This window comes from Corvus cornix, chromosome 7 (genome assembly GCF_000738735.6).
Source record: "Corvus cornix cornix isolate S_Up_H32 chromosome 7, ASM73873v5, whole genome shotgun sequence".
NCBI lineage: Eukaryota > Metazoa > Chordata > Aves > Passeriformes > Corvidae > Corvus > Corvus cornix.
The window spans coordinates 24,950,649-24,978,128 of record NC_046337.1 but is presented as its reverse complement, the minus strand read 5'-3'; the positions used below and the strand labels follow the sequence as shown (position 1 = coordinate 24,978,128).

Sequence of the window (27,480 nt, the reverse complement as noted above, 5' to 3'; positions counted from 1 at the left end):
TCATGGTTATAGCTCTCATAAACCACAGTATTTACAATCCTGTCCTAGTCCACACATACCCTGCAATTCGCTGCCTCCAGTTTCGATATGGATCATAGAGACTTTCACAGAAAGCCAATGCATGTCTCACAAATTCTTCTATTGGGGTCTGATCTTCCACTTCTTTTTCTTTTGTTTTGCTTTTTAACTGAGGAGAAAAAGAAAGCTATGATCAGAAAATTTCCAGAAGTTGAAAATTAATCTTAATCTCCTCCAGAACAGTTCTGAGCCTATGAATTGTTCTCCATATAACACTATTACTGAAAGAGCAGACCACATAACGAGGAGCAGGAAGTATCAGATAGCAGAAAAACAGATAAGAATTGTTAACCACGTACCTGTTGAATGTATAACGTAGTCATGGTGATAACATGGTTAATGTATGAACACATCCCAATCTCTTCCACATTAGCCAAATTCCTGTGAAGACGACATAAAAACCACAGCATTGTACACAGTTCATCTGAAGCTAGTTCAAACAATGTTTGTTTTAGCATTCTGGCTATATTCATACAAAAGTATACCAGCATTTCAAAAATACTCTCCAAAAGACTGCACATACTCAAATGTTTATTTCTGTCAGTTACAGAGCTCACAAGTTTTCGTCTAACAGGAAGAAAGGTTCGAGTCACTCTGCTGCAGGCCAATTCCATCTGGAATTTGGGGTTTCAGAGGTTAAGCAGATTCCCAGGACACCCTAAATAGAAAGCTCAGAAATGGCATCTGATAACAAACAATAACTTCCACTTTACTAGTTCATACACTTTCTAGAACTTTAGTAAACATATTACCTAGAAACATTGATTCACTTTAAATTCTCTGGAGGAAAACACCTAATAAATTATTTTAAGAAAAAATCCCAACAACAACAAAGAATTTCTCAATTTTGAAGTCACAAAGATCAGACACCAAAGTGATGACGTAGCAGAACTTCTCAGGAAGTAAAGGTGACAACAGTTTTTAATTTAGAAACACATTACCACCATCTATTCACCTTATATTCAGTATTCCAGGATACTTACACACTGCCATTCAGCTCTCTGTTTCAGAGGTAAGAAGAGCCAAAGTGTTAAAAAATGCTGTTTCAAACTCTCCTCAATAAAGGAGATTCTCTATTATATTTTATTCCCTTCCTCTCTCTAAATGCACTTTGCAACAGAAAACTGAAGAAAAAGTGAGGAATAGATCCCCAAAATCAGTTTATTCATTTGTGTCAACAGAATTACACTATCAGGCATAAGCTTCAGAAGGAAATCAGCTGCATGAGTAGTGTAGTAAGTTTCACAAGCTGTTTATGGAATTATAACCATGTTAAGAATGTGAAACAGTTCTTCCTGTACAATTCTCTCAAGTTATTTCATAGCTAATGCTTGTTAGAGTGCACCTTTTCTTTTAAAAGTATTTCTTATACCAGGAACATCATATCTTGAATTCCCAGAGATTTATCTTCTATAACTACAAGGAATTTAGCATTTAATCCCCTTCTATTCCTATCACAAACATTATTGCTAAGATGATTGCACTGCTCTCCTCTCTCTCTTTTATTGCCTCTGCCTCTATTTTGAAGATTGTGAGAAGTGTAATTTTTCTGTTTCTACTGGGAAAGTGTCAAATCACATTGTACATGTCATTGAAATCTGTATTTATAGGCTGCATCAAGATTTCTTAAACAAAACAATAGTCTTGCTGAGGTAACAATTAGAACAAATACCTGCAAAGAATGATAAAGAATTTCACAAGTAAAAGTGACAGAGTCTGCTGCTGCTCTTCCAGGCCATCTGACATTTTCTGGACACACTGTAGCAACTGGAGCCTGACGACCTGAAGAATGTTATCAGGAAGCAGTGATATTCCTGGAGGAACGTCATCCACCCTAATGAAAAGATCCAGACACAAAATTGTTAATCATACAAAAGACAAGCTGCCAATCGATTTCCATGAACTCATGGAGTGTTCCACTAAAGTTCTGTGGGAAAGGTCACCCAACTGACAGATCACAAACACCTCCTAATGAACCACAAGGAAGCATCTGTTGGCAATACACCAACCTGAGCTTCCTTTTCCCCAGCAATGAACTACATTTAAAAAGAAAAGTGTTAAAAAATTCATTAAGCAGATTCCTAAATCCTCCTCCATGCAATCAGCTGCCTTAATTGCCACAAACAAATTGCATGATCTTCATCAGGTAAACAGGTGGCCTGGGAAATCCCTAAGGACAGCCACAATGGAACGAAACATGAGAACAAAACATATTTGGAAGAACGTTTTCAACTTTCTACCGAAGATTAGAAGTGTCCAAATAAATGAGATGCCAATTATTACACAGTGATTGAAGCTCAGTTGGTATTCATCCACATTGAACCTCATGTCGTCCTTACATAAATTTCAAAAAGCCATACAAAATTATCTTGCCTATTGTTTTCTGAAAACTAAAACATTTTTAGAAACATCCCAGTGAGAACCAAGACATGAGGAAAAGAATGGGTTTAGTTGTGTTTCGTTTTTTTTTTTCCAGTGATCCAAAACCAAATAAGAAAATGATCCAGGAACAACCAAAAGGAAACCCATTTCAGTAACAGTATAGAAATCTACAGGTCTGTTAGAACATCTTTTGGGATGAAGACTGTTTATCCACTGTTGCACATGCTAAAAAGAGTTTGCCTTTGCCAGTAGCTATTTACCCTGACACATCCTCTATGAACTCTGTGCAGAAAAAGGAAGACACAAGCAAGAGCCTCACAGCTTACAAAAGCCTTCAATACGAACAAACCCACAGGAAAGTCACAACAAAAAAATTCAGCTAGCTCAAAACCTCATTAATGTGACCATTGCATACATACATCTGTGCAAGAAAAAAGCACAAAAAAAGCATGTAGAAATGCAATGACTAACCCTACACAACATGATAGATATTATTTGAGGAAAATGGGAACAATCCATTGTTTAGCTTCTAATGTTGAAAAGGAAAGTCTTTACAGGAGGGAAAATCAGAGACTCCATTTGGTAAAACATCTAGATGGGTATAAGTGACAGAAAGCTTCCATATCCTAGAAAACAAATGTTACCTATATTTATACAGATGATCACCTACTGTTCCTTCCCTTGCCTCTTCACAGAGTTGCGCAATTTGCTTTTCAGATCGTGGAATTCAGAATCTCAAGGGATTCAGAAAGTTGTAACACAAATTTTATAGCCTCGGCTCTAAACTGATAGCAACACTAACCACAAAACTGAGAGCAACTGGTGTTTTTCAAATACAAATACCAAGAAAGGAATTTTGATTTCTGTGATAGCAACTTCACCCCTGAAGATGCCATCAGATCCATAATCTCTGGAACTACAAGTGTGGATCCTCATAATCTGAAAATTCAGATTCTGTATTTCAGATTCTGGTAATTCCCTCTCAGTATTAGGAAAACCATAATTTTTGACAGCTGAAATCATATCTCCAGAAGTTAATTCCCTAAAATGGCCAACAAGTCTTTTTCAGTAAGATCATGAAATGCTTTACAAGAGAGCAAACAGCATACCCTTCATGCCTCACATCCCGAAGAATGTTTTCTTTGCAGTAGCTGCCCGTCTGTGCTATTGCACAACCCATGAGAACCCATGCCTCATGTGAGACCAGCATGAGAAATCCTAATTGGGATTACTCAAAATGAATACACTATAGAGTATATAAATAAATACAAATATTTATAAATAATCAAGCTTTTTTTTACCCCAGAGCGAATTACTACTATACCACCAAAGAAACCTAAGACTTACATTTGTCAACATGTAGTGCCAATTTTTTCCAACAAGACTCACTGTTTAAACTAAGTATTCCAAAAGGAATGAAAAAAAATTAATATAAAAAATCATACCTTATTTGACATTCTAATTTGACTGCTGGTATCCTACCTCAAAAATATGAGAAAGAACTTGACACACTTGGGTTCTTTTTATTTATAATTTCCTTCATTACATTAATGTGGTTATGCAGCCATATAGACTGCAATGTCAGGTGTCTGAAAGGGAACTGAATCACCTCCACATTGTATGCACCTATTACAGCTCAAACTCACACACATTGGGAACTCTTCTCCGGCAGTAAGGCCTTGGGAACAAACTGCTGTAGCAAACCAGGCTTTACTTTTCAACAATCACCATGTAATCACACCAACCATGTAATCAGCATTCCTATCATGACTTCTGCACCATTTTTATGTGGATTTGAAGTCAGCAAGTTAATAAAATATGGTTTCTATGGTACTTTGCATGAGCTTCCTTTAAGCTCCTTTGCTCAAGATAATGCAAAACAAAAGCAGAAAAAAAGTACGACAACACTCTGGAGGCCTTTGTTATTTTTTAAAGTATTGAATCAAATGACAATTCCTCTCCAATGAGGCAAAGAAATCCTCACACTAGCTGGTAAAGGTTTTATCCTTTCTATGGTAAATACATCTGACATGGATACATGTTTTGAGGGAAAGAGCAGAGAGGTGTGCTGGTCTTTTGTGCTCAATGCTCAAACCCATCAGCAGAGCTATATCTGCCTTTTCAGCAAAATCATTAATAATGTCATCAATGAGCCATTTCATACAGAGTACATGCACAAAGATAGGAGTAGAACTGAAGCTGTATAAGCCTATAAACTGCATAGCTGTATAAGCTCTACTTATACAGTCAAATCATAACACTGGATATACTCACACACTATATTTAGAGGTTTCCTAATTCTGTATTGCTTAGCATCTTTCACATTTCCAAAGCAGACTTCAGGAAATTACATATTCTAATTTATAGAAAAAACACTCTTATGAGTTAAATCAGCAAGTGACAGTGCCAATTAAGAGTCTTTGTTTCAGACAGGAAAAAAAAACCAAAACCAAACCTGTAATAGAACCTTTACATTTCTTAAGTGGTATTTTCTTGGATGTTAAAAAACCCCACATATGTTTTAGACTGACACAAAATTTCATGCCTGTCTTCCAAAAGGTTAGTTGTGTCCAGCAATCTGTAAAAGCCTTCTTCTCCCTAAATAGTTTCTCATTATTTCCTGGCATTAGCCCTTCAGTACACAATGTCTTTCATCCATATAGCTGTAAAACACACCAAGATTTATAGAAAGAAAAAAAAAAAGAGAAAAAATATTGGTGCAGTCAGTTTCTCATTTTAGCTAGCACCACCTTTTTTTTTTTTTTTTTTTAAGACCAAAGACAGAATTAGCTGTCTATTAAGGAAACCAGTTTAAAAAAAAAAAAAAAAAAAAGTGAGTCCACAGGGTCCTCTGGCCCCTGGAGTCACTGGAAATCAGCATTTGGTGGTTCCACACTGACCTATATTTCTTTTCCATAGGCCCAGTATTACTGTTTTCACAATGTAAATGCCTGCAATACAAATTGACAAACACCAGAAAGATGCCACTTTTCACATGCCTGATTATATCACAAATCCAAATATGGGCAGAAACTGCAATTCTTTGTTAATTCTAATATCTGATGGCAGTGGTATTTTTAAGGCAGACATAAAAGCACAGGAATGATCTGCCTTCATCCCTATGTTGTTTTGATGCTTTTTCTTTACATCTGTTACGCAAACAATTTAAATCCACATGGTTCCATGCTTCCAATCTACATCATTAATCCTGTCATTAACCTCAGAAAAACACATTATTTTTACACTCACTAAAGTCACCATTTATCACAATGAATATGCTGCTACTGTTCTGCATAACTAAGCTTTATGTTGCTGAAAAAAAATCCAACGTGAAAACCATGAACACATACACTAAAAACCACTTGAACTCAGAGTACAAACTAACTAAAAAACACTCAAAGTACCAAGACATTCTTCTCTTCCAGCATTCGTATTTCAATACTAAATAGTACGTTAAAGATAACCTGTGTCAAAGGACAAAACTTTTCCTAAACTAAACATAGTAAGATGCATTTTTGACACTACAAAGAAATAAATTTTCAGAAAGAGCACAGAATTAACTTGAAGGTCTTGCTTGCTGGTAATTGCACTACATATTTTACATTCATAGAGGCCTTATGAGGAAAATTTTAATACAAAGAGCTGGGAAGTCCAGGTTTTGTCTGCTGAGGTCCAGTTGCAGCACTCTTCATTTCCTTGTAACAGTTGAGGCTATCACTTGCACTTCAAACAGGATGTGATCCACAGCCCATTAAAGAATTTCCATTGATTTCAACAGGGCTTGGAGTGCAGCCATCATGCACCGTTCTTTGCTTTCAAACACCATTAGTAGTCTCAGCTATAATACTAACAACAGCTCTCATAAATTCTGAATCCTATAACATTTGATTTTTCTTAAAACCCCTAGTTCACCCAAGCACCTCAAAAGCAAGAGAAAACATCCAATGCCTAAGTTTTTACTCCTCATTCTCAAAGTTAGACATGAAAACATAATCATGATAACACAGCCCAGAAGTTGAAAATACTAAATATGAAACTCTGAAACTGGGTTTCAATAGACCCTCATGATTGTAAATGGGAACTTTTGGTCAGCAACATGAGGGAAGTCAGCAATATTCTTACCCTGAACTGAAGTCTTCATGGATGCAAGGAAATCACTCTCAAGTCTATAATTGGTGCATATTTTAATTTTTAAATGTTTTCAGCTCAGATACCCAAATCTTTCATTAAGCATTTCATTCATCCTTAATCTTAAAGCAACCCCTGAAATAAAATTATAAAACTCTTTACCTACATCTTGCTTCTCTTCAGTCACTGCTGATGCAAACATCAAACACTAATACTATTTCATATGCAACATTTAATGAATACTTATTCAAAAAAATTATGAGGAGCACAAGGAATAACAACTATGTTTCTGTGAGCAAGAACAAACAATACTCATGCCAGTTTCCTAATATAATGCAAATACCAGTATTTGCCTATTTTCATCATTGGCAACCCAACTTGACCTTCAAATGAATGGGAGTGCCACTCAGCAACTAAAAAACTTTCTTTTGTTTAAAGGCAGCACTGCCATTGAACAAGACAGGGCTCTCAGCCAGGTCTGTTTCAGATATCAGGGAAAGATGAACAGGTCTGTAATTTTACATACCTCGTTGGCAGCTTCTCAAAGTCTACATCCAGAAACTGTTCATAGCTAGATACAAAACTATCCAACCAGAGCTTCAGGTAATCTGGATCTTTCTGCAAAAAAGATGAGAACATTAGGCAATATTGCACTCAAGGTCATTTATCAACAGCTCTGTAGTACTGCCTCAAAAAGAAAGTATTTAATGCATTTTAACTGGGAGAAAGGAGGGAATACACATTTTTTAGAACTAAAAGAAAAAACAACCACCTGTGTCCTTTGAAATTTTCCACCACATTGTACTGATGGGACATTTTTGCTCTATTCATTACTTTATGTGTCTCCTCTTCTTGGCACCAGTGTCAACCACAGCATTTTAGCTTCTCCCCTTACCAACGATCTTAACTTACTCTCCAGACTCATCCATACCAGCTTTACAAACTTCCTAGTGTGTGTTCTAGTCTTGATACCATAGATACTAGTACACAACACTCCTTATGGCTCATAAAATTAAGAAATCTAAGAGCAATCCTAATCACAAAATAATTTTCTTTTTGCTTCACTCACAGGTCAATGTGGCGGCTAGCAGCAGATTAGAGACAGTGTTCAGAAAGACAATGCAGAAACTGTGACTTGCATACTAGATAGCTACAAAACAGATAGAAATTTAAGCTTTCTAGTTGTTCCTAGCAGAGCACAAAGACTGTGTTTGCAACCAGCAGTCCCTCGGGGCTGAATACTGTCCCAGGAACTAGGACAGATATTATACCACACAGGGAAATTCTGTCAAAATATGCATTTGAGGTAGTCTTACTTTAGAAGTCAAGCTGCTTAATTTTCAAGAACAAGTTGCCAGCCCATAGCTAACATATTCCTCTGCCAGGACTGTGCAGTCCTGTCCACTAAGACACATGCATATAGTCCCACATTCTACGCTACAAATAATTTTCAAAATAGCTTTAAAATTTTTGCCTAAAGTATTTGGGATTACAAATGTTTTCTGAATCTACTCCATAATTTATAACCTTTTGCAGAAGCTGAAAACACTTTTCTTCATCCTTTTCCCTCTTCTGCATATCCCCCCTTTTGCTTGTTGCCTTTATATTACCACAAATGTTCCCAAATAACATTTCTCTGCAGTTAAGATCAAAGAGCAAATAGTGAATATCTCTAACACACACACTCTTCTGCAGCAATGGCAGTGTCAAAGAGTCACCAAAAAAGATTGACAGAGTCCTGTCAGTGCAAAATAGCTACCTACAAAAGAGCCCTCCAGTGAGAAAAAACCAAAACAAAGTTAAAAAAACCCACTCAAAACAAAACAAACAACCTCAGAATAAAATAAACATCCAAATCCAGAATCTCAAGTGGTGCAAAGCTCTTCTCAGAGCATCTTTCCACAGCAAGGAGTTATGAAGCATGGGAACCCCCTTCTCATTCTAGAGTTTACCCATCTCCATGTCCCCAAAAACCACCCTCACCTCAAGCAGGAAGTGTAACAAACATCCAGACACAATTTACTTCACTATGCCTATTAATTATATATAAAATGTGTTCAGGTACTGTGACAACAGGTGCCAAATAAAACCCTCAGCTAGATACATATCTGATTATTTGCTTCCACTGACTTTACTGCATTTTCTTGTTCACTTTTCCTAATTGTCTTATTTTCTCTTCTTCTGCTTAATTCTTAATCTCTCCCTCCTTCACAATCTTTCTTCTCCTCATCTCTGCTTTTATTCACTTTTCAATTATTTAAGTAATCACTCCCTCTCTTTTTCTGTTAAAAATTTGTCAAAACAGCACTATGTTCTGGAAGTGCAGTGTAGTCTTGTTCTCATGTTTAATATGCACTGAACTACCAAAGGGTTAACTTATCTTAAACACACCTACCAATTGTCCTCAACATGAAATTGCAAAACACAGAAGGAAGGAAGTTGTTGAGATAAAGAATAACTTCAAGCTTTCCAAACTACTAGTTTAAGCTACAGAGATTGTCAGATTATCCCAAACAGGTGAGTAGAGAATATACATTTCTCAGGTTCAGACATCAAACATATTGAAAATCAAACCAAAAGTTAGACAAGAGTAAGACTTGCCTAAAAGAATGATTTAGAAGTAGTAGAAGATGCTGTCTTCAGACACCACAGATTTTCAAAAATGTCACATATTTAAAAGCTTTAACTTTCTTGTACTTCACAGTAAGTTATTTTAGCTGCAAGCAAGCTATTTCACAGAATTATGAAGACAAAGAAAACCAGGATATCATTTTAGTAATTACAATACAGCTCAGGCTACAAAGGACAAAGCAACCACAGGGAAGTAACGAACAGAAATGTTGCTATATCCACGTGTCCATGCCTCTGATGATAATGCCCATATACATGTGCAAAAACTGAATTTATGTGACTTCTTCCCTGTTGAACAAACTGCTTCTTCGTTGGTGTGAGAAACTTCTCCTCAAAATCCAACAAGAAATATTAGATTGATTCTATTCATATTCCCAAATTAAAATTGTTTGTTGACACAGCTCAGGCTCATTGATAATTGTTAACAGTAAACTTCTGTAAAAAAACTGTTTTTCTTGGTCACCATGACAGAAGTTGTGCAAATAACATCTTTATCTGACTTAAAATTGCTTTAATAAAAAGTTAAGGATGAGAAAAGGGGAAGTGTACAGCAAAAGACAAAATTAGATTAAATGCCTGCTTGCTCCTTCTTAATGACATAGCCTAAATCAGTTTCAAGCTTCTTTATCTTTGAACTACAATGCCTTTGCAAAGCTATCAGTACAGACTGGGAAAAAGAGAACACTGGCAGACAAAATATGCAAGAAATAGCACTTATACAGATGACAAAAGCAAGCCACATGTTATAAAACAGCCAAAAGTTTTTGCCTACCTGTAGAGCACATACTACTCAATTTGCTTTGCCACTAGAACTCCTCCCAGTCATGGTAAAAACCAAGAACTGGAGTAACTGTTTGATAATTCTCTGCAGCACACTATTCAACCCAACTCCCTTCTATTTCAATTCCCTGCCAGTCAATTAATAATGTAATATTCCACATTATTAAAATAATCAGATTTGATATCAAAATACCAGGTAGCACTACTGGTATGTGCCAGTAGAAAAGTTTATGCAACAGTTGACTCACAGTCAAATCGAGAGACTTCCATCCAAGCAGCAGCACTAACTCAAAACCACTTGGACAAAAATATTTTAAAAATCATGAAGGCAAAGAAGTAAACAAGATCACTTAGCAACATGAGAAACACCAAGAAATAAATCTCCATTATATACCAGCTAACAGAAGCATGCCTCCTTTCCAGAAACAAACTAAAATGAAGACTTATGAAGCAGGAGTTCATTCCAGGAAAAAGTGACCCAATATTTAGCAGCTGGGCTACAATTAAGATATGTAAGTTATTTCAAAAATGTTAGAAACAAAAGTTACAAACAAACAGCTTTCAAACTTTGAAACTTGTGCTGCTACTGAGAGCAACAAATCACTGAACTGCAACCTCAGCTCTACCCCACCCACTATAAATTGTGAGCTACTACGTAGTATCTGTACTCCTCCCAAGGAAGCAGTAGAACACCAGAATAAAGCATCATAAATACTCAGAAGCCTTGCTACCAGTAGAAGCAGCAAAAACTATGGAATTTATGTCTTTCAAAACTACCCTTTTGTTACCATTCTGCAGACAGGCAGCTGGAGGCTATATCTCAAAAAACAGCTCCAAATTGTTTTCTGTGGTGCTGGTTGAAGATGTACTTTCAAAGCACAGTTTACAAAGCAATGTATGCTTTGATAATACACCACAAGGCTAAACTGTAATAAACCAGTTTAAGATTGGTATTCTTTTCCAGCCCCACCACACACACTCTGCAGACATGTCCTATGAGATCAGCAAGAAATTAAGAAGGAAATTTTTGATTTGTACAGCAGCAGTAAAAGCAGGAAGAAGCTTGTATGTGGTAATAAGATGCCTTTCACCAGTTACAGCTTTCCAACTGCTACAAGATAAGAAATGTTGTTTTCTGAAACCTTGAAGCCTTCTAAGTTACAAGCCTAAGCTTTTAATTTATTTACCTGAAACTTGCCTAGCTTCTGTGTGGGACAAATTGATGTAACTTACTTGAATAATAATTCATATATAGAAACTGCACGCCTTAAAAATTCTGGAAGATAATTTCCCCATGGCTTGAACTCCAAGAAGGTAAAATCCAGCTTAAGTCAGCCATTTCTCTTCATAGTGATAAACGGAAACAAGCAGAGCTTTAACAGGGCTATCTTAAAGGTGTCATTGTAAGACAAGTGAAAATCTACGAAAAAACCCTGAAAAACAAAAAAAAAGAGCCCAAGAGTATAAAAGTTCTTTAGTTGATAGCCACAAGTTTGCAGAGGTTAAGCTTCAGCTTCTGAGCTCAGCACATTGTAATGAAGGCCTGTGAAATTGCTATAGCAACTGCTATAGCAGTCACTCACCTGCACTAATGAAGAAGAAGTCCTTTATGCCTATTAAATCAAATGTAGCTCAGAGCACCTGAAAGTGAAAATACTTCCTTGTTCCTTCCTTTCCTTAAACATCTCTGGTTTTCATTAAAAAAAAAAAAAACAAAAAGCCCAACCCGGCAAAATTACACACCACCCTTCAGGCTGCCATTTCCCTAAGATCCTCTCAGCACAGTAAGAGTTGCTACAGCTCTTTACAGTTTAAAAAAAAAAAAGACTGCCAGGCCTGAGCAGTGGAGTGTTTCTAACAGGTACTGAAAATAACCTCAAAAAACAGTCAAAACCGTAACACACTAAGCCTGACTCCCATGAAACAGCCAGAGGAGGGTTAGTTTGTTGGGTTTTTTCTTTTCAAACATAGTACGATGCTAGAAAGAAAAAAAAACGTTTGCTAAATAAACCCATCGTACTGGTCCCCAGTATGCACTGCAATACTGCGACTAAACACTGCCAAACAATTATCAAGATCCCCCTGGAGTGTTTAACACTTGTAATACAGATGTATAAACTCTAGCAAGGTCTTGGTGGAACTGGGTAACAAGCTCTCAATGCACCACCTTCAGCATTTAACCACGCTGAAGCAAAGCCGATAGCAGAGAGGGGATCTACTCTGATGCTCTTCTGACAGACAGGACATTCCCTAAGGCAATGAAGTGAAAAGAAACTATAGCCAAAATCTACACTAGCTTGGGACAGGCTCCTGTCTTTGATAAACTGAATTGCCCGGAAGTTACAATAGCCTTTTCTAGTCTCTATGAAAACTGATTAAATGAATGACAAAAATGTTCTAATACAGTCTTATTTTTCAGTCTGCCTGTGCAAGAAGGTCACAAAAAATGTTTGAACCAGCATAACATTTTTTAGATCCTTTAAGAAGTCAGGTAGTCTCACAGCCAGCTCTCAGTTAAATGGAAACATTGTACACAAAACTGGCACTGAAGTCCTCCCACTGAAAGTCTTCAGCCTTGTGCCTGGGGAATATGGGCACATTTACCCAAGGTTTCAAACCACACTATTTATGTATTTATATAAAGGGTTGCTTCTAGATTTAGTAGTTACTTCCATTTCTACTAAGGCTTCAGGCAAGGAACTAGAAGGGCAAAGCTCAGTAGAATTTTACAGATACGTTCAGGAAGCATTAGTTGCTAAAAACAAAAGCTGGATCCACCCGAGGCTATTTGCAGTGTCACATTCCATGCTCTAAAGACAAAAATTCCCTGCAGGGCAGTTCAGAGTCCAACTATCAGACAAGCCCGACTTGTTCGACAAGACAGTTGTTTGAAGCCGTTAAATTTAACATGCAGCCATCAAACAGCCAGCCGGGTCGGACTCCTGCGCTAGCACTCAGTCAACCCTCAAAGTGGATTTCAGCTTAGAAGCACAACCATAAAATGTCACTGGCAGTGGTATTATCATAACTAATCCCCCATCTCCAAGCATTTTATTTAAAATAAGAACAACCCTTTGTTGTCAAGGCTGAATTAGACCTACAAAGTGTAACACGTAGAAACCAAACATGAAACATTGCCTTTAGATTACTGGTGAGTTTACTCCTCTTCAAATTAATTGAAGTAGTCTGCATAAGGCAGAATTGCAGAACGTTTCTCAACACTGTTTGAAATAAACTATTCATTTGGGAATTAGAAGATCTGTTTTAAGGGAACTCTTTCCTCTTCATGTTTTCAGACATAAAAGGCTACATTTCCAGCATGAGAACTCCTAGCAGCCTTTACTCTGAAATATGACACAGCGCTCATGCTTTTTGTGAACCTTTCATGTAAAATGCCAAAATAAAATGTGAAAAGCTTTGTTATAGCAGCAACACTGCAGTTAGAATTAGTAAAAGACTTCATTATAAAGCATTCTAAACCAGCTAAACTGCCTTGATAAATTCAATCAATCAATTCTAATTATCAAGGGAATCACCTTTGGGCACAACTTTCCAATTTAATCAAAATACTGATTTTTGAATCAGAGGATCCAAAAGAAGAAAAGCTCCTGGCAAGTAACTATAAATCTCCTTTTACAACATCCACACAAGCATTCTGTTCCATTTCCAGAATTAAAAGAAAAGAGGGATGGAGTGGTGATGCTTTGTTTTATAAATGGAAGTTGCAGTGAATCATGATAGAAACAACTATTTTGGGACAAGTTAAAGATTCTCTTTAGCATAGGGATTTATACCAAATTAAGCCTATAGCTGCCAATCATGATAACATTTAGCTCACAAACTTTAAAGTCAAGTTTAATATTTTTCTTCTCTTTTCAAAACAAAAAATATTATTAATCTTCTAGTACTGCCTTAAGTTAAAGGCAATCCAAGCACTTTTATTCATTTTCCTCTCTACTTCAGATCTCCAGCAAAACTGGAAAAACAAAATGAAAGAATTTTCTTACTGAAATGGAAGTAAAGCCTCTACTTTTCTTTCTCTTGCTTTTTTTATTGTTGCTGTTGTTTTTGAATAATGATACAATTACAGCCTTGTAGCTTGGAACTGGCACGTGACTGATACCATCCATGGGATGAAGCTAATTAATGTGAACTCAGATTTTAATGTCTTCCCATTTGACTGAAAGTACCACTACTAGGCAAGCCCCATGTACACATGGTAATACCCTATTTCAGCCTTCTGGAGTCCACTGCACAGGGCACTTATCAGGAATTTACCATACTGCAACAAATTACATCTATTAACATTCACTTTTCCCATCAAAGTTGGCATAGTGAACCAACTGGAAGCTGTATTTTAAGCCTAAGGGAACAAGAAGCATGGGAAATAATTCAAAGGCAACTAAAATAACATGATGTCAAAAGTCTACAGTGTCAAGATCAGCCTAAATTTAATGAAAATTCAAAATATATCTCAGAAAAGCTTTAGACTCTCTTAATTGCTTTAAAACTCCAAATTATGCCATTGTTTTACATGAGAAAAAGGCTGAAATTTAGCACCAACACACACAAAGTCAGCTTTTGCCCCATTGAGTTTCTAACTTTCAGTGCAGTGCAAGAAACAATACAAGTTTATCACAGATAGAAAGGAAGCAGGATGGTGCTACAACAATAAAACATCAGCCTACTATTTCACTATATCAACAGCTGAACATTGCCATGTGTTTCAGCAGATAAAGGCTGAGAACTTGTGTACAGCTTAATAAATAAATGTATTTGTTTCAAAGTGGCATATGATTACACCAAATTTAACTAAAACCAATTTTTGTATCTTTAGCTATGGATTTAACTATTCGGTTTTGTCCCCTCAGTTTCACCTGGCCTTACATTAATGTACTGGAGCTGAACTATACACTGAAGGTATAATTCATATATACACTGAAGGTATATCACTTAAAAACCTCAAATCCACTTTTCAAAAGCACACTTAAAAAATACCCTCAAAAACTATGGCATAGCAGAATATGGGTTACTTGTCCAAGTGCTGTTTGGCATCCATTGCACTTCTGCTGGTTCAGTTTTTAACTGAACAGCACAATCAACTAGAGCCAGATTTCGGTAAATAACACACTTGTTTTCTGTATCCTGCTTTACTCCCAAGAGCTGTACCCACCCACTATATATTTAATATCATTTATTCCCATTGCGTACTAAAGGCAAATGTAATCCTCAATCATAAATTAGATTATCAAAACTGCTTTTAAGTATCAGAGAATGCACAAACATCTTACCGCCACAGAAAACTCACAGCTCATGTTTAGATTTGCAGATATTTGGAGAAGCCTAACTGAGACATCAAACTTAAGACAGTGTTTATGAGGAGAATAATCAAATACAGTTTTAATTTCTTGGTGTTTCTTGTTGTATCTCCTATCATGCTCCACTGCAGCCTCCCATGAAGTAGAAGATAAATTGGAAAAGTTAGACTTGAGCAAATTGGATTTTTTTTAAAGAAAAAAGGTGCTTATCTGTACTGTTGAGGTGTGCATGTTTCGATGCTTTTTCCCCTACTCACATATAATTCTTTCGGCAAGAAAAGCTCAGTAATTAGAGAAGCTCTTCTCTCTTCTACAGCCATTGTTTAACCTTTCTGAAGTCTGTAAATATTTTAACAGTATCTATTGACAACATTTGGATTCAGGCCTTAAGCTCCAATGCTGTTCAATAGGCAGCTAGCAAGCCTCTCTTCTGTTCTGTAATCAGCACAAACATACCATACATTTGAGTTGATTCAGCAATATTCTTTTATCAGGACACACATTCTCCCCAGATCTGCCCAGCTGACCAAGTTAAAAGCTCCATAACTCAGATACACACAACAATCCAGAGTTTGTTAAATTCACTCTATATTAGAGAATCAACACATAGAACCAGAAGCCTGTGTTTGTAGCTTTATGGTAAATCACTCCATTTAAGAGACACTTAATTCTTTCATGTCAGTAAAAGCTGAATCAGAATTGTCTTCGTTGGCATGTTCAGAACTGGAGGTTTCTTACTGATTCTGTAAAGCACTGATCCACAAACCTGTAGACATGTGGGAATTCTAACCTCATGTTGGACACCACTAAAGCCCTGAATCTTATACCAAAAACATGGACAAACCTCAGACTTGACTTTATCTAGAAGTAGCAGCTACATGTATGGACTGCCAAATATATTACAGAATAAGCAACAATAACTTCTTCATAGCTTGTAAAATGTTATGGTTTTCTTACATCTTTGTTTAGATTTATCTACTGCCTCACTGCAACCCGAAGACTGCATTCTCTGTGTCAGTCTCTGTTCTGTGTCTGAACAACTACCAGCACAAGGTCACCCTGGCCCATAATTAAGGTAGGAAACAACCACTCAAGAGACTGATGTCTCATATACTCATGTCAGTTATTTAGATGAAAAGTTCTATATTTGTAAATATCAGAATTATGTTAGTTCTTGGACTAGGAGACATCTCTTTAAATAGCAGTTAATTCAGAATTGAAGACCAACTGTTGTTGTTTATCTATATCTATTCTTAGTTCAGCCTCTTGAATAGAGACAGAACAAAGATATTTTTACCATCACATGGCCACAAGTGGCTTGTGACAGGATCTACAAGTTACACTCACTAGGAATGTGGAGATTTACTTAAAACAACCTACAGAAAAGCTATCTTATATAGCTTGTTTTTTAAGACTTCACTCACTGGTTTCAGCAGAGGCATAAATTTACATGACAGTGAATTACGAAAAACTACTTTTAGTGACCATTTGGTTTGCTCAAACATTCATCTAACTGTAAGCTGAATGCTTCTTTATCAAATATAACAAAGGCAATATATAGCACTGTGATCTGCATCACTGACAAGTCAGCAGTTGCACAAGAAGGAAGACAAGTGCAAGCCAAGTCAGGATGAGATCACATCTGGGATGCAAAGGTCAGTGTTTCACATGGGGCTTACAATTCTATGTCAAAGATTATTATATTCCCATTGAATTACATGCTTCTCACCACAACTAAGCATAATTTGGCTAAACCCACATTTCTTTGAGAAACAGTGTTGCAATATTAAATGAGAAGATATTTATAATATAGAGATATCCCTTACTGTGCCAGAGAGAAAACTACAACATTTTAATCTCAATCAGATTTAGTAAAAACAGAAGAGAAGTACAGCACAAGGTAAGAAAGCACATTTGAGATAACAGCTTATGCACAAGTCTGCTGCTCTTAACACAGCAAGGGATGTGACTGTCTCAGCTCCCTGTATTAGTAATGACCAGATCATTATGATCACCTAACACACAGAGTCCCGACTGTATCAGTGACACTAAGGTTGAATGTTCCCTCTTTTAAATGTGAAGCACGGGCTCCAAACTGGGCAAAGAACATTCACAGGCTTCCCTTCAAATCATTGTGTCATTTTACAGGCAAAGGCAGTGTTTAAATGAAATCAGGGCTATAAGACAAGAGTGTAAGAAAAAGCTCAGAACCATTTCAGTACCATGAAAACTGAAGATTTTCTGATGTGCATATGGTAGAATTGCTTGCATTAATTCCTTCGAAATGTCTTTTGAAGGCAACTAGGATCCCTTTTTTTCATAGACTAGAAAACTCTCCATATAAAAGGGTATCTGAACACTTTCTGAATAAAATCAAAAATATCAGAAATCCTGACATCCTGACATGCTTTATGTCTAAGAGTCTGGAATACCCACCAGAACAACTGGAGATGAACTACATATAATTACAATCTTACAGATAAGACAGAGGTTGAATCTCTTCATTTGAATCTGCAGTAAAAGTTAATTCAGAGGATTATGAAACAGAAATAAGTTTTCTATACTGATATACAATCAATATCTAATAAAAGGTTATTCAACCAACATTACAATAGCAATATTACCATAGTAATATTACAGCCACGACAGTCTAATGTTACAAGACAAAACTGGTAGATTACCTCAGTCACATAAACACAAAGAAGTCACAGACACACATGAAAGCAGGTACTTTTTTTCTCCTACCTAATGTAACTCTTCTCCTGCTGTACACTTTCATTAGTAAAGCATTTTCAGCTATGTGCTCTATCTGCACTTATATAAGAAGTGTTCCATTCTCCTCTGTAGGTTACTGAAGGCTTTGAACTGACAATCAACTGGAAAAAATTTTTCTTGGCGACTTCTACAGAATGACCTGTGCTATTCAATTATCTTAAAATGCTCACATTACAACATTTGGATGAGAAGACAGCAGTTTACATCCATATCAATATTTGAGTAAAGGCATTGTACATTAACAGTTCACTGAACAGAAAAAAAAATCCCCCAACCACTAAAACCATTTAAAACTGAAAATCATCAAGAAGTTACATCCTTAACAACTTGGATGAAACAACATCTTAACATCCTTAACATCTTAACATCCTTAACAACTTGCAGAAAGTTTAACATCAACAGTTTGGAAAAAAAAAAAAGAAAAAAAATCAAAACCAACCAGAGACTCGAGACAAGAACAGACTCAAGACGGTGAACAATATAACATGGTGGTAACAACCCCAGCAACTCATATCTAAATTCTACTAGATTTAATTAAGTTTTAAACTGCTCCCATGCAATGTCAGATGCATTATAAATCAAGTATGGCTACTACTTTCATCTTTAACAGTTGACTGTAATCTGTAGCTTTTAGGGAAACAGAGAAAAAAAAAATCTAAAGCCAAATTGTAGCCTTAGACTAGAAACTGCCAGATGCAAAACAATTGAATACCAACTAAAACCAAACTCTTGCAGACACTCAAACATTATCATTAAAAAAATTTAAAAAAACAAAAAAAACCCCAAACCACAACAACCAGAAACATTAAACCACCTCATACATGGTGTCCTCCAAAGACTGCTCCTGCAGAGCCCCTGATTAATGTTCCCGTCTGCCCAAATCTCCAATTCCTCAACTGCACAAGAGGCAATGAAAACAGAGAAATACCTTCCTAATGTAACTTTGCACAAAACTAAGTGTTGCAACTGACACCTCATGCTGCCAGAGACATCAAATTATTACAAAGAACAGGAGTCATGACCCAGGATAGATGGTAAGATGGTAACACAGCATTGTGTAGCGCTTGAAAGTTGTGAAAAGCCTTGCTCCTTTAGCATAGGGTGCTGTATTTAAAAGACTATCATGAAGGACCCGATTATCGAAAGACAAGACTATTAGCAACAATCTGAAGCATCACAAAGGAGTAGCTTGGATTTCACTGTTTCTTTAGCTAACAAGGCTGCAAAAGCTAAACCCACATATTTGGGATTTGTGGCACAATAAATTCCTTCTTTACTCAACTGTAACTCTCCTGCAGTTTTTCTAGTTTGAAGAAATTGCCCAGCTTTCTTTCCCAGGATGTCATTCTGGGACAAAGTCACAACAGTGCAACATACTACACTTCACTGGGCAGTCCCAGGTATAAAGAGACTTTTCTCTAAACCACTATATCCTGTCACTGGTAAATGTTGCTACACCTTCCCGTTCTGCTAGATGCTCTGAGAAGAACAAAGCACAATATACAGATGCTTCCAAGTGGACTGAACAAACTAATTTACATTAAGACTTCCCACATTTTACATCCCAAGACCTATGTCTCTTCTTCATCTGCTCTCAACTTCACCAAGCTTAATCCAAGACTCTAAGGCTGGATGCCTGCCTCAAGCAGAATAAGATATCATTTGAACCTGAACCAGTTGAGAGAGAAGAAAAAAAAGTTTAATGCCTAAGACTTCTTGAAAAAGTGAAGACTCTCTTTTTCTGAATCACTCCAGTTGCCCTCCTATTTTAAAGACACGCTGTTTTATCTTTAAAATATATGTTTTGCTACTTAGGAACAAACAAATTCATTTAATAGTGCCCTTAATATATGGGTCTGAAAGAAAAAAAGGCCAAAACCATCACTGATAGCTAATGAGGAGACTGAATATATGAAAATATGAGGTTTTTTAAACAGTCCATCCTCTACCACCTGATATCTGTGTAGACTGTGGGCACATCATTTCCATAAAGAAACCAAACATCCCCTAAGTGATCTACACCACACATTTTGACTAACACTCCTTCATGCAACCTTCCTGCTATGTGAACAACATAGAGATGGATGGCATACAATCTGAACAAAAGGTTCCAGCAAAGGGGGAGTAAATCCAAAACGGACAAAAGAATATTTTAAAGAACAAGGGAGGAAAGAGCCGAAGAACAGCGGAGCAAAGAAATTCAGAACTTGGCTCAATCTCTTCGGCCCTAGTGTCTCCCAAAGCAGAGTAAAGTCTGGATTCTTTGAGTGTATTCCAAGCGTCTTTGTTCCTCTCACATCGATGAACTCACTGGCAAAACATCCATCTTCTACAGTGCTACTCCACTTCCTACTGCCATTATCATCACTACACTGGCTTAAAAGGCAAAGGTTCAACCCAGCAGTTCACCCGCACGGGGAGCAGTAAGAACTGATACCATGCTGTTATGTTTGCACTAGTTTTACCTACATGTGGAGGATTAAGGTTGAACAAAAATTAGGAAAAGAGACCATTAAGACAAGTACTTAGTGCAATTGTGTTAAATGGTCTGTACTTAACATCTCACATTCTATGCTCTTGAGATGGGAATTCTCTAGAAATGAGGTGGGAAGAACAAGGGAAGGATTGTTCTACCCTTAATGTTCTACTGGACTGGAAACTTAAACTGAAATACAAACGAAGCATGAGACTGCAAAAAGGCAAAACAAAACCAGAGAAGGCCATCAAAAGCTACCCTTGCTACTGAGCTCCTGTATCATAGTAGATCGGTCCTTTCCTCCACCTTTACAGCCATTTTTTGTATGCTCCTTATTTTACACCTACCTATTCAGATAATCTGCAATCCAATTTGTGTACATACTCAGCACACCCGGCAGCAATTCGGGTGTGCTTTAAACACATTAATTGCTTTACACTATAAAATGCAAATGGAGACAGGATGGCATTTTTGCATTATTTCTGCCAGCTGAAGGAAATTCATTACTAATGGAGTGTGCAGATGTTATGGCAATAGCCAGCAACGGCAGACTCTGGAGTAACTTAATAAATCTGCTCTTTGGGAAGGCTTTTGCTAATGAAGTTTAAATAAAGCTGAAGCTGTTCAGAAATCAGTAAGTACAAAGCTAAATACTAGATAGCACTGAATTAAATCAATACAGTACAGTACAATACAGCTTAATGTGCTACAAAACGAAGAATTATGTAAACGTATGCAATCACATAGTTAAAATATATAGCTACAATAACTGCTTAAACTGAGACACAAACACGGCAATTCTCATCTCAAACATAAAAAAAACAAACGATGAACAGCAAACCATGGGATAAGTCTGTAAATAGTCTAAGAAGTGCAATTACATCCTTACAGAAGCTAACCACGTCTATGCAATTTCCAAGAAAAAATATATTACACATACCTTTTAAATACCTGACTAGCAAATAAAAGAGGATAAAAGCAAACAAACACAAATATTTACCTTACTGCAGTAAAGCATCCAAAGCTCATACAGCCTCTCTCGGGATGCCATTCCTCCCCTTCCTCTTCCCGTCGATCCCAGCTACTTTTCTCTTCAAGATCCTACCATGCTCAGTTCCCAGGTGCTCTTTCCACAGTTTTGCTTTATTATTAGTTATATCATAACCCAAGAAGAAGTCAAGTAACGGGGTCTCAGTCTCTCCTTTTCCAGTAAACAACGAAGTGCAACACAAGCAACTGCAGACAAGTGTCAAGCATGTCCGTTCTTCGTCAGCGCCGCTTCGGTTTTAATCTCTGAAAGTGAAAACATACCCTTCAGGCCTTTGGTGGTGGGAGGAAAAAACAAATCCGCACTTAAAGCCCACAGACAACCTGGCGAATGGGGCGGCGGCAGGTCGCACCGCTTTGCTCTCTGACACTATTCTCCTGTGACGGAGAGGTCTGCCGATTAATGTCCGTGGCGCTTCCTCGCTTTTGCAGGGGGGGAAGCCGCAGGGCTGCCGAGCGGGGCCGCTGGAGCCCCGGGAGGCGGCGGGTACCGCCGCTCCCGGTCCCGGCCCGGCAGTGACAGCCGCTGTCACCGCCCTTCTGCCCCGGACCCCGGCGGGGCCCGCAGGCCAGCGGCTGCCAGGCAGAGCCGCAGGGCGCGGAGGAGCCCCGCGCTGCACCGCCGCCCGCTCCCGGCCGGGACCGGCCGCCCCGCGCCGCCACCTACCGCGCCCCGGCCTCCCCCAGCTCCGCCGCGCTACCGCGGCCTCTCCCACAGCCTACCCGGGCCGCGGCGAGTGACGGCCGGGCAGGAGGGGCCGGGCCTCGCCACATCGCCCGCCCCGCCCGCGCTCCCGCACACGCCCCGGGCCGCCGCCGAGGGGCGGGGAAGCCGCGGGCGCCATCTTGGCTGCGGGCAGGGCAGTGCAGCCTGCGGCCCCCCAGCCCCAGAGCCGGCCGTCCCTGCCAGGCCGCACCAGGAGCGTGCCCGCAAAGAAGCAGCACCCACACCCTGAGCACCCAGGAAACCTCCGCACTGCTTTGCTTCACAAGTAATAAAGGTTACCAAGCACATACACGTGTTTTACATATGCTCTAGAGAGGCTGCCTGCACGACCTGCGGAGCGTGGATATATCCACACATCCAACCTGCTGCCCCCATAAAGCAGCCCCCTACCTTGTATGCAGAGCTTGCATAGGACTAAGGAACCAAAGTTAGATTTCCTCAGAAAAGTTAGATTTCCCTCAGCTTGCAGGTGGCCGTGCCCGAGCACACCAGCCCGTGCTGATGCAGCCAAGGCACCACACTCCAGTGAAGGACTTTCCTCCTGCTCCTTCAATAACAGGATCTTCTTTGCATGACTCGCAGGGCACTGCCCGGGAAATGGGCTTCCCTCCGTGTCCACCTGCTCCCTTGGAAAGTGAGGCTGGAAATTACTGTTGTGTCAGACTCCAAAGCAGGGAGGAGGAGGTTTAAGGAGACATGGGCCATCTCTCTAGTTTGCTGGGAGAATCACAGTCCTGCAAATTTTGGCCACAGCCCCGGTCCTTCTGCCACTGGGTCATCTCCTCACTTGGATTCATACAGCTTCATGCAATGAAGCATTGCCATTCATTACACAGTTGATTACTTTCAGGGGGTTTTCACACCTTTGCAACGATTTAACGCAAGGTTTGGGAATCCTTTGCAAAGGAAGTGACTGTGCAATATCATTGTAGTGTCTGCTACATAAGGTTTTTCTAGGGATGGGTAAGTATCACCAAGAGCCCAAAGACAGATTGAGATATGTTCCTGCAACAAGCCTTTGCATATTTGTCTTGTTTTAGAAGATCAGTGAAGTTTCCCTGGAGAAATTTAAGAGCTAATCTGTGCTCAATGTTGTTTCATGTGGATCGCCGCTGTGGGAGTGGTAGAAGTATCTTTTACTGCAATATCTAAACATAGTATCTAGCACGGATGAAGGGACATTGACAAAAATGAGACTGTAAAATTATTTTTAGTTGTGTGATACATGTGCTCTGGTACTTGATGCTAGCCGCAATATTCTGCTGCCTTGAGGATGTAACATAATTTTTTCCATCAAGAAAAAATAAGAGCTTAGAGTCTAGCTCTGTCCCCAGGGCAGGATCTGCTGTGCTTAAATCACCCTGGGCCCCCTTTGGTGAAGTGTGTCTAGGAAAAAAGAGCCTGCCTCCTCCCTGAGAGACTTACCTCAGGGCTTGAGTTACTGCTAGGAGCTTCTCCCTAACAGCCAACCTGCATCACCTTTCTAGGAAATGCAAACCACTATTATTTGGCCCTTCCACAGTAATTTGATAAAAGGAAGCTCCTTATAGCAGGTCTTTTGAGTTACAAGCTCTTACCACATTTTTTGCTGCCTTTCCTAGACTAGACAACAGCTTATTTCAAACTTCTCTTACAACTTGCTCCTTTCAAAGAAGTCAGGCCCTAGCAAAGCCATGTAAAAATCCCAATCCTCCCTTCAGATATTGCTCTGCTTTTTTGCATTACTGACTCCTGTAAGAGCAGCTGCTCCTACACACACCAGTCCTGCAGCAGGCTTCAATGAAGCAATAAAAAACCATCCTCTGATAGAAATGGGAGACTCTTCCCTGGTTAAGTGCTGCCACCCCCGTAATTAGGATGTTCCCAGACTATAAAGCAGCCATTTTCCACTCTGCTGGAGTTGTAGCAATGTAGTTATTTTAGTAGGCCTAGGCAATCAGTGCTGCTTGTGTAGGCAGTTCTTGCCTTATATAGGTGCTCTAGATGGAAAGTAAAGCGTCTGTGGTTTGCAACAGAACAGTCTGTTCCTTTGTCATTCAGGGTGAGTGGTCTCCTGGTCTGACCTTCTAGAGGTTTTCCTAAGCTCCCTGTAAGGTTGTTGAGGTGGCTTTTGGGTGTCTGCATCACTGGGTGTATGTCAAGTTTACTCTCTCCCTGTTCAGACAGACATTATTTGTTATGAGTTTTTCTTACATAGATACATGAGCAATAATGAAAGAGGTCAGTGGAAAAAAGTGGGTTACAGGTTTGTCTCTGCAGGTGTAGTATAATGCTAAGTGAATTTATATTTCAGTGTACATGAAGACTCAGCAAAGGATATGGAAATCAAAGAATTGAGGAAGGTGTAGAAAGAAGCCTTGCCAGCTATGTATGGGTACTTTAAAATGTGAGCGTTTATGGATTGTTTCAGCTGTGAAGGCTAATTGTTAGACTTTTCATTGCTTGCTCTTCCATAATTATGTATCATTTCATGGACCTTAAACAGTCAGGTAGGCAGTGTTCATGAGTATTTCATTGTCCCTCAGCTGCTGTCTTGTGGTAACTGTCTACAACAGTGGTTATTCCTCATACTTCGTTTATTACTTGTGGGTTTTAATGTCTCTCATCAGGAGCTGTATATAAGTAACTCAGTCATTTTACTATGGAGTGAACTTGTTTGTCAGCAAGTCCAGGTAACAGAATGGGTAGAAAGAAGGATGTGGATAAGGAGAAGGCATTAATTTTGGGTTAAGGAAAGATTTAACAAAGAAATGGACGACACTGGATTGCAACTTTGAGTCCAGGAACCTCTGAAGTGGCAGGAAAAGCCACACACCTTATAGTACTGCTTTTGCTAAATTATGCTTATTTTCTGTGGAAGCAAATGAAACAGGCAAAAATCTGACTTTTAGATATTCTCAGCCCTGTTGTTTGGCCCTAAGGCTTCTACTGAGACCAAGCCCCAGACAAACAGAAATCATGCTGAGTCTTTTAGCTGAGCTTTTTCTTGATGTCTTAAAGCTAATGCTTTTTTTACCAACAATAAAGACCTGAAATAGAAATGGATGTAGACATCAACTTCAAAATGAACCTGCCCCTCAAATTTTCCACCTTTTTTTTTACAAAGAGGCTCTTGCACAGAAGCAAGAAGTAATCTTGACAGTGTAAGTAAACAAATGGCCTTGTGGCTGTGTGTAAAACTTCCACTATCAAAATACCTTTTGCTGGATGTAAAGAAATAAGACTTTTTGGATGCTAGTTTCTATATATTCAAGCCAAAATAACTTGAGATTGGATTTGTGTGGCTATCGGAAAGAGGCAAGCTGGTCCTTCTAAGATGTCTAGGCCTCTGTGATGATGTTTTGTGGAGGGTGAATTTTTCTGGCTATGATTGCCAGATGAGTGTACAATTATTCTGTTATGTAAGTCAGCAAACTTAGTGTTTAATTTTCCTTCTGTTACTATATTCACTTTGTACCCGAGGTATTCAGAGCTTGTTAGTTGTTTGTAAAATTTGAAAATGGGAAGGATTTTGTTTGCCTCTTGATATATAAGCTGGTATCTAGGGATTTTAGTTACTTTCTTCCAAAGTGTTGGAGACTGGCCACAGCTAAAACTGGGAGGTGATGGCCTGGCTAATAGCATTAAGTCCCCCTGCCCGCCCTGCTTTCAGATATGCAGGCTTAAGCCATTCACCAGACTTAAATTCAGAAAGGAATTTACCCCAGGGCAGCCTGGGATCCTGGTGAGTGTTTTTGTCCTTGCCTGTCCTTTCGGCTTGTTTCCACGGGGGGCCTTCAGTATAATGACTCCACCATTGTAAAAGGCCCAGACAGTGACTTGATCTCTTCTGCTTCCTTTTTTGTAGTATGGGCTCCCTTATCACAAGCCTTAAGTTTGCAGCTGTGCTAGGAATGTTCTTATGTAGGGTTCCTCTTAAAGACCCTTTCAGACTAAATAGATAGTATGTGTTTATATACTTTGATCTGCCTAGGTTCTTAAACAAACAGCGAAAATTCATGGATGAGAGTTGAGTCTTAGAACTGCCCCTCTCCTCTGCTGTCATTTAGATTAGCTATGCAAGAGCTAACATGTAGATTTGTGCTACAGCTGTCTTTCTCTTGCAGATGCTTGAAGGCACCAGTTCTTACTGCACAAAATTGCATCATAAAAGTGTTCTCCTTCCTTCACCAGACTGATTTCTCACTCAAAGTAAGCCATCCTTTACTGTACAATCTTAGTGCCAGGGATCAGTGAAGTTACCATACTTGCACTTCAAATCATTCTGCTTTAGTTATGAGGGTATTTAATGAATTATTTCATTATGTTGCAGTGCTCAACAGTATGTATCTGCAGCTTGATTCCTGAAAGCAATCAGTATGTCAGGAAAAAAACAACATAGCAGTAACCAAGACTGAAGGATATGTAGGGGTTAGTAGTCTCTGTTGATCTGTTTGAATTTGATTCCCTCTTAGCTGAACAGGGTAAGGTTTTCTCAGGGATGCCTGCTATAGCAACTTGGAGCCTAACTTCTCTTGATTTGGGGAAGAAGGCAAATGAATGGAAGCAACTAAGGGAAAATGGGCTTAGGAAAGCTCTAACTTTGACTAGAGGTGGGGTTATTGCAAAATATTAGTACCACAGCCTCCCAGGAGTTAGACATTGGCTGAAAACACACTGCCTGCTTCTGAGTGGAATGTGAAACCAAAGGTGTGCCCGTGTGAATATCCCAGGGACTTGGCTAGCCTAACTCCTGAGCACAGAAAGGGTATAGAGGCCTGAATGATTGCTACTGTTGTAAAACTTGAAATGGAGTTTTAAAGATTCTACAGTGTAGTGTAAACAGTGTGCTGTTAGAGTATGTGAAAGACTTGTGGGGGCCCACTTGCACACTGAGCTGGTTGTATAATCTTTAACATAATGTGTCTCTCTTTTGGTTCCTAGCCCCAGACCCTAGGGAAGGCTGCTACTTCTGTGCTGTGGAGGGTCAACATGAGTTCATGCCTCCAAATGGTGTGAGGTCCTGGCTAAACAAAAGGGCATAGTGTAGGCCTTAAGATGGAAGTAGCAGCAATTCAATCCTGTGCAGAAATCTGGATTTAATGCCAAATGGTAGCAGGAACTATTGGCCACCAAGACTGTTTGTTGGGTTTTTCTTA

At 38.8% G+C, this 27,480-nt stretch overlaps 1 protein-coding gene across 7 annotated transcripts in view; it reads right to left on the bottom strand.

Annotated features, from left to right (window-relative positions):
* The window catches only part of NBEAL1 (neurobeachin like 1), a 75,995-nt gene extending 53,581 nt beyond the window's left edge, over nucleotides 1-22,414 (bottom strand). For 3 of the 7 annotated variants that reach the window (XM_010406681.4, XM_010406684.4, XM_010406682.4), the window contains exons 1-5: nucleotides 21,569-22,193; nucleotides 7,115-7,206; nucleotides 1,751-1,912; nucleotides 378-459; nucleotides 60-187 (exon numbers count right to left, since the gene is read on the bottom strand). In XM_010406681.4, the coding sequence (XP_010404983.1) occupies nucleotides 60-187; nucleotides 378-459; nucleotides 1,751-1,912; nucleotides 7,115-7,206; nucleotides 21,569-21,619 (515 nt within the window). In that variant the 5' untranslated portion in view covers nucleotides 21,620-22,193. Of the gene's footprint in view, nucleotides 1-59; nucleotides 188-377; nucleotides 460-1,750; nucleotides 1,913-7,114; nucleotides 7,207-21,568; nucleotides 22,196-22,282 lie in introns of those variants that run through there. The other 4 variants (XM_039555077.1, XM_039555076.1, XM_010406683.4 and 1 more) reach the window with 4 other exon arrangements.
* Nucleotides 22,415-27,480: the final 5,066 nt, after the last annotated feature.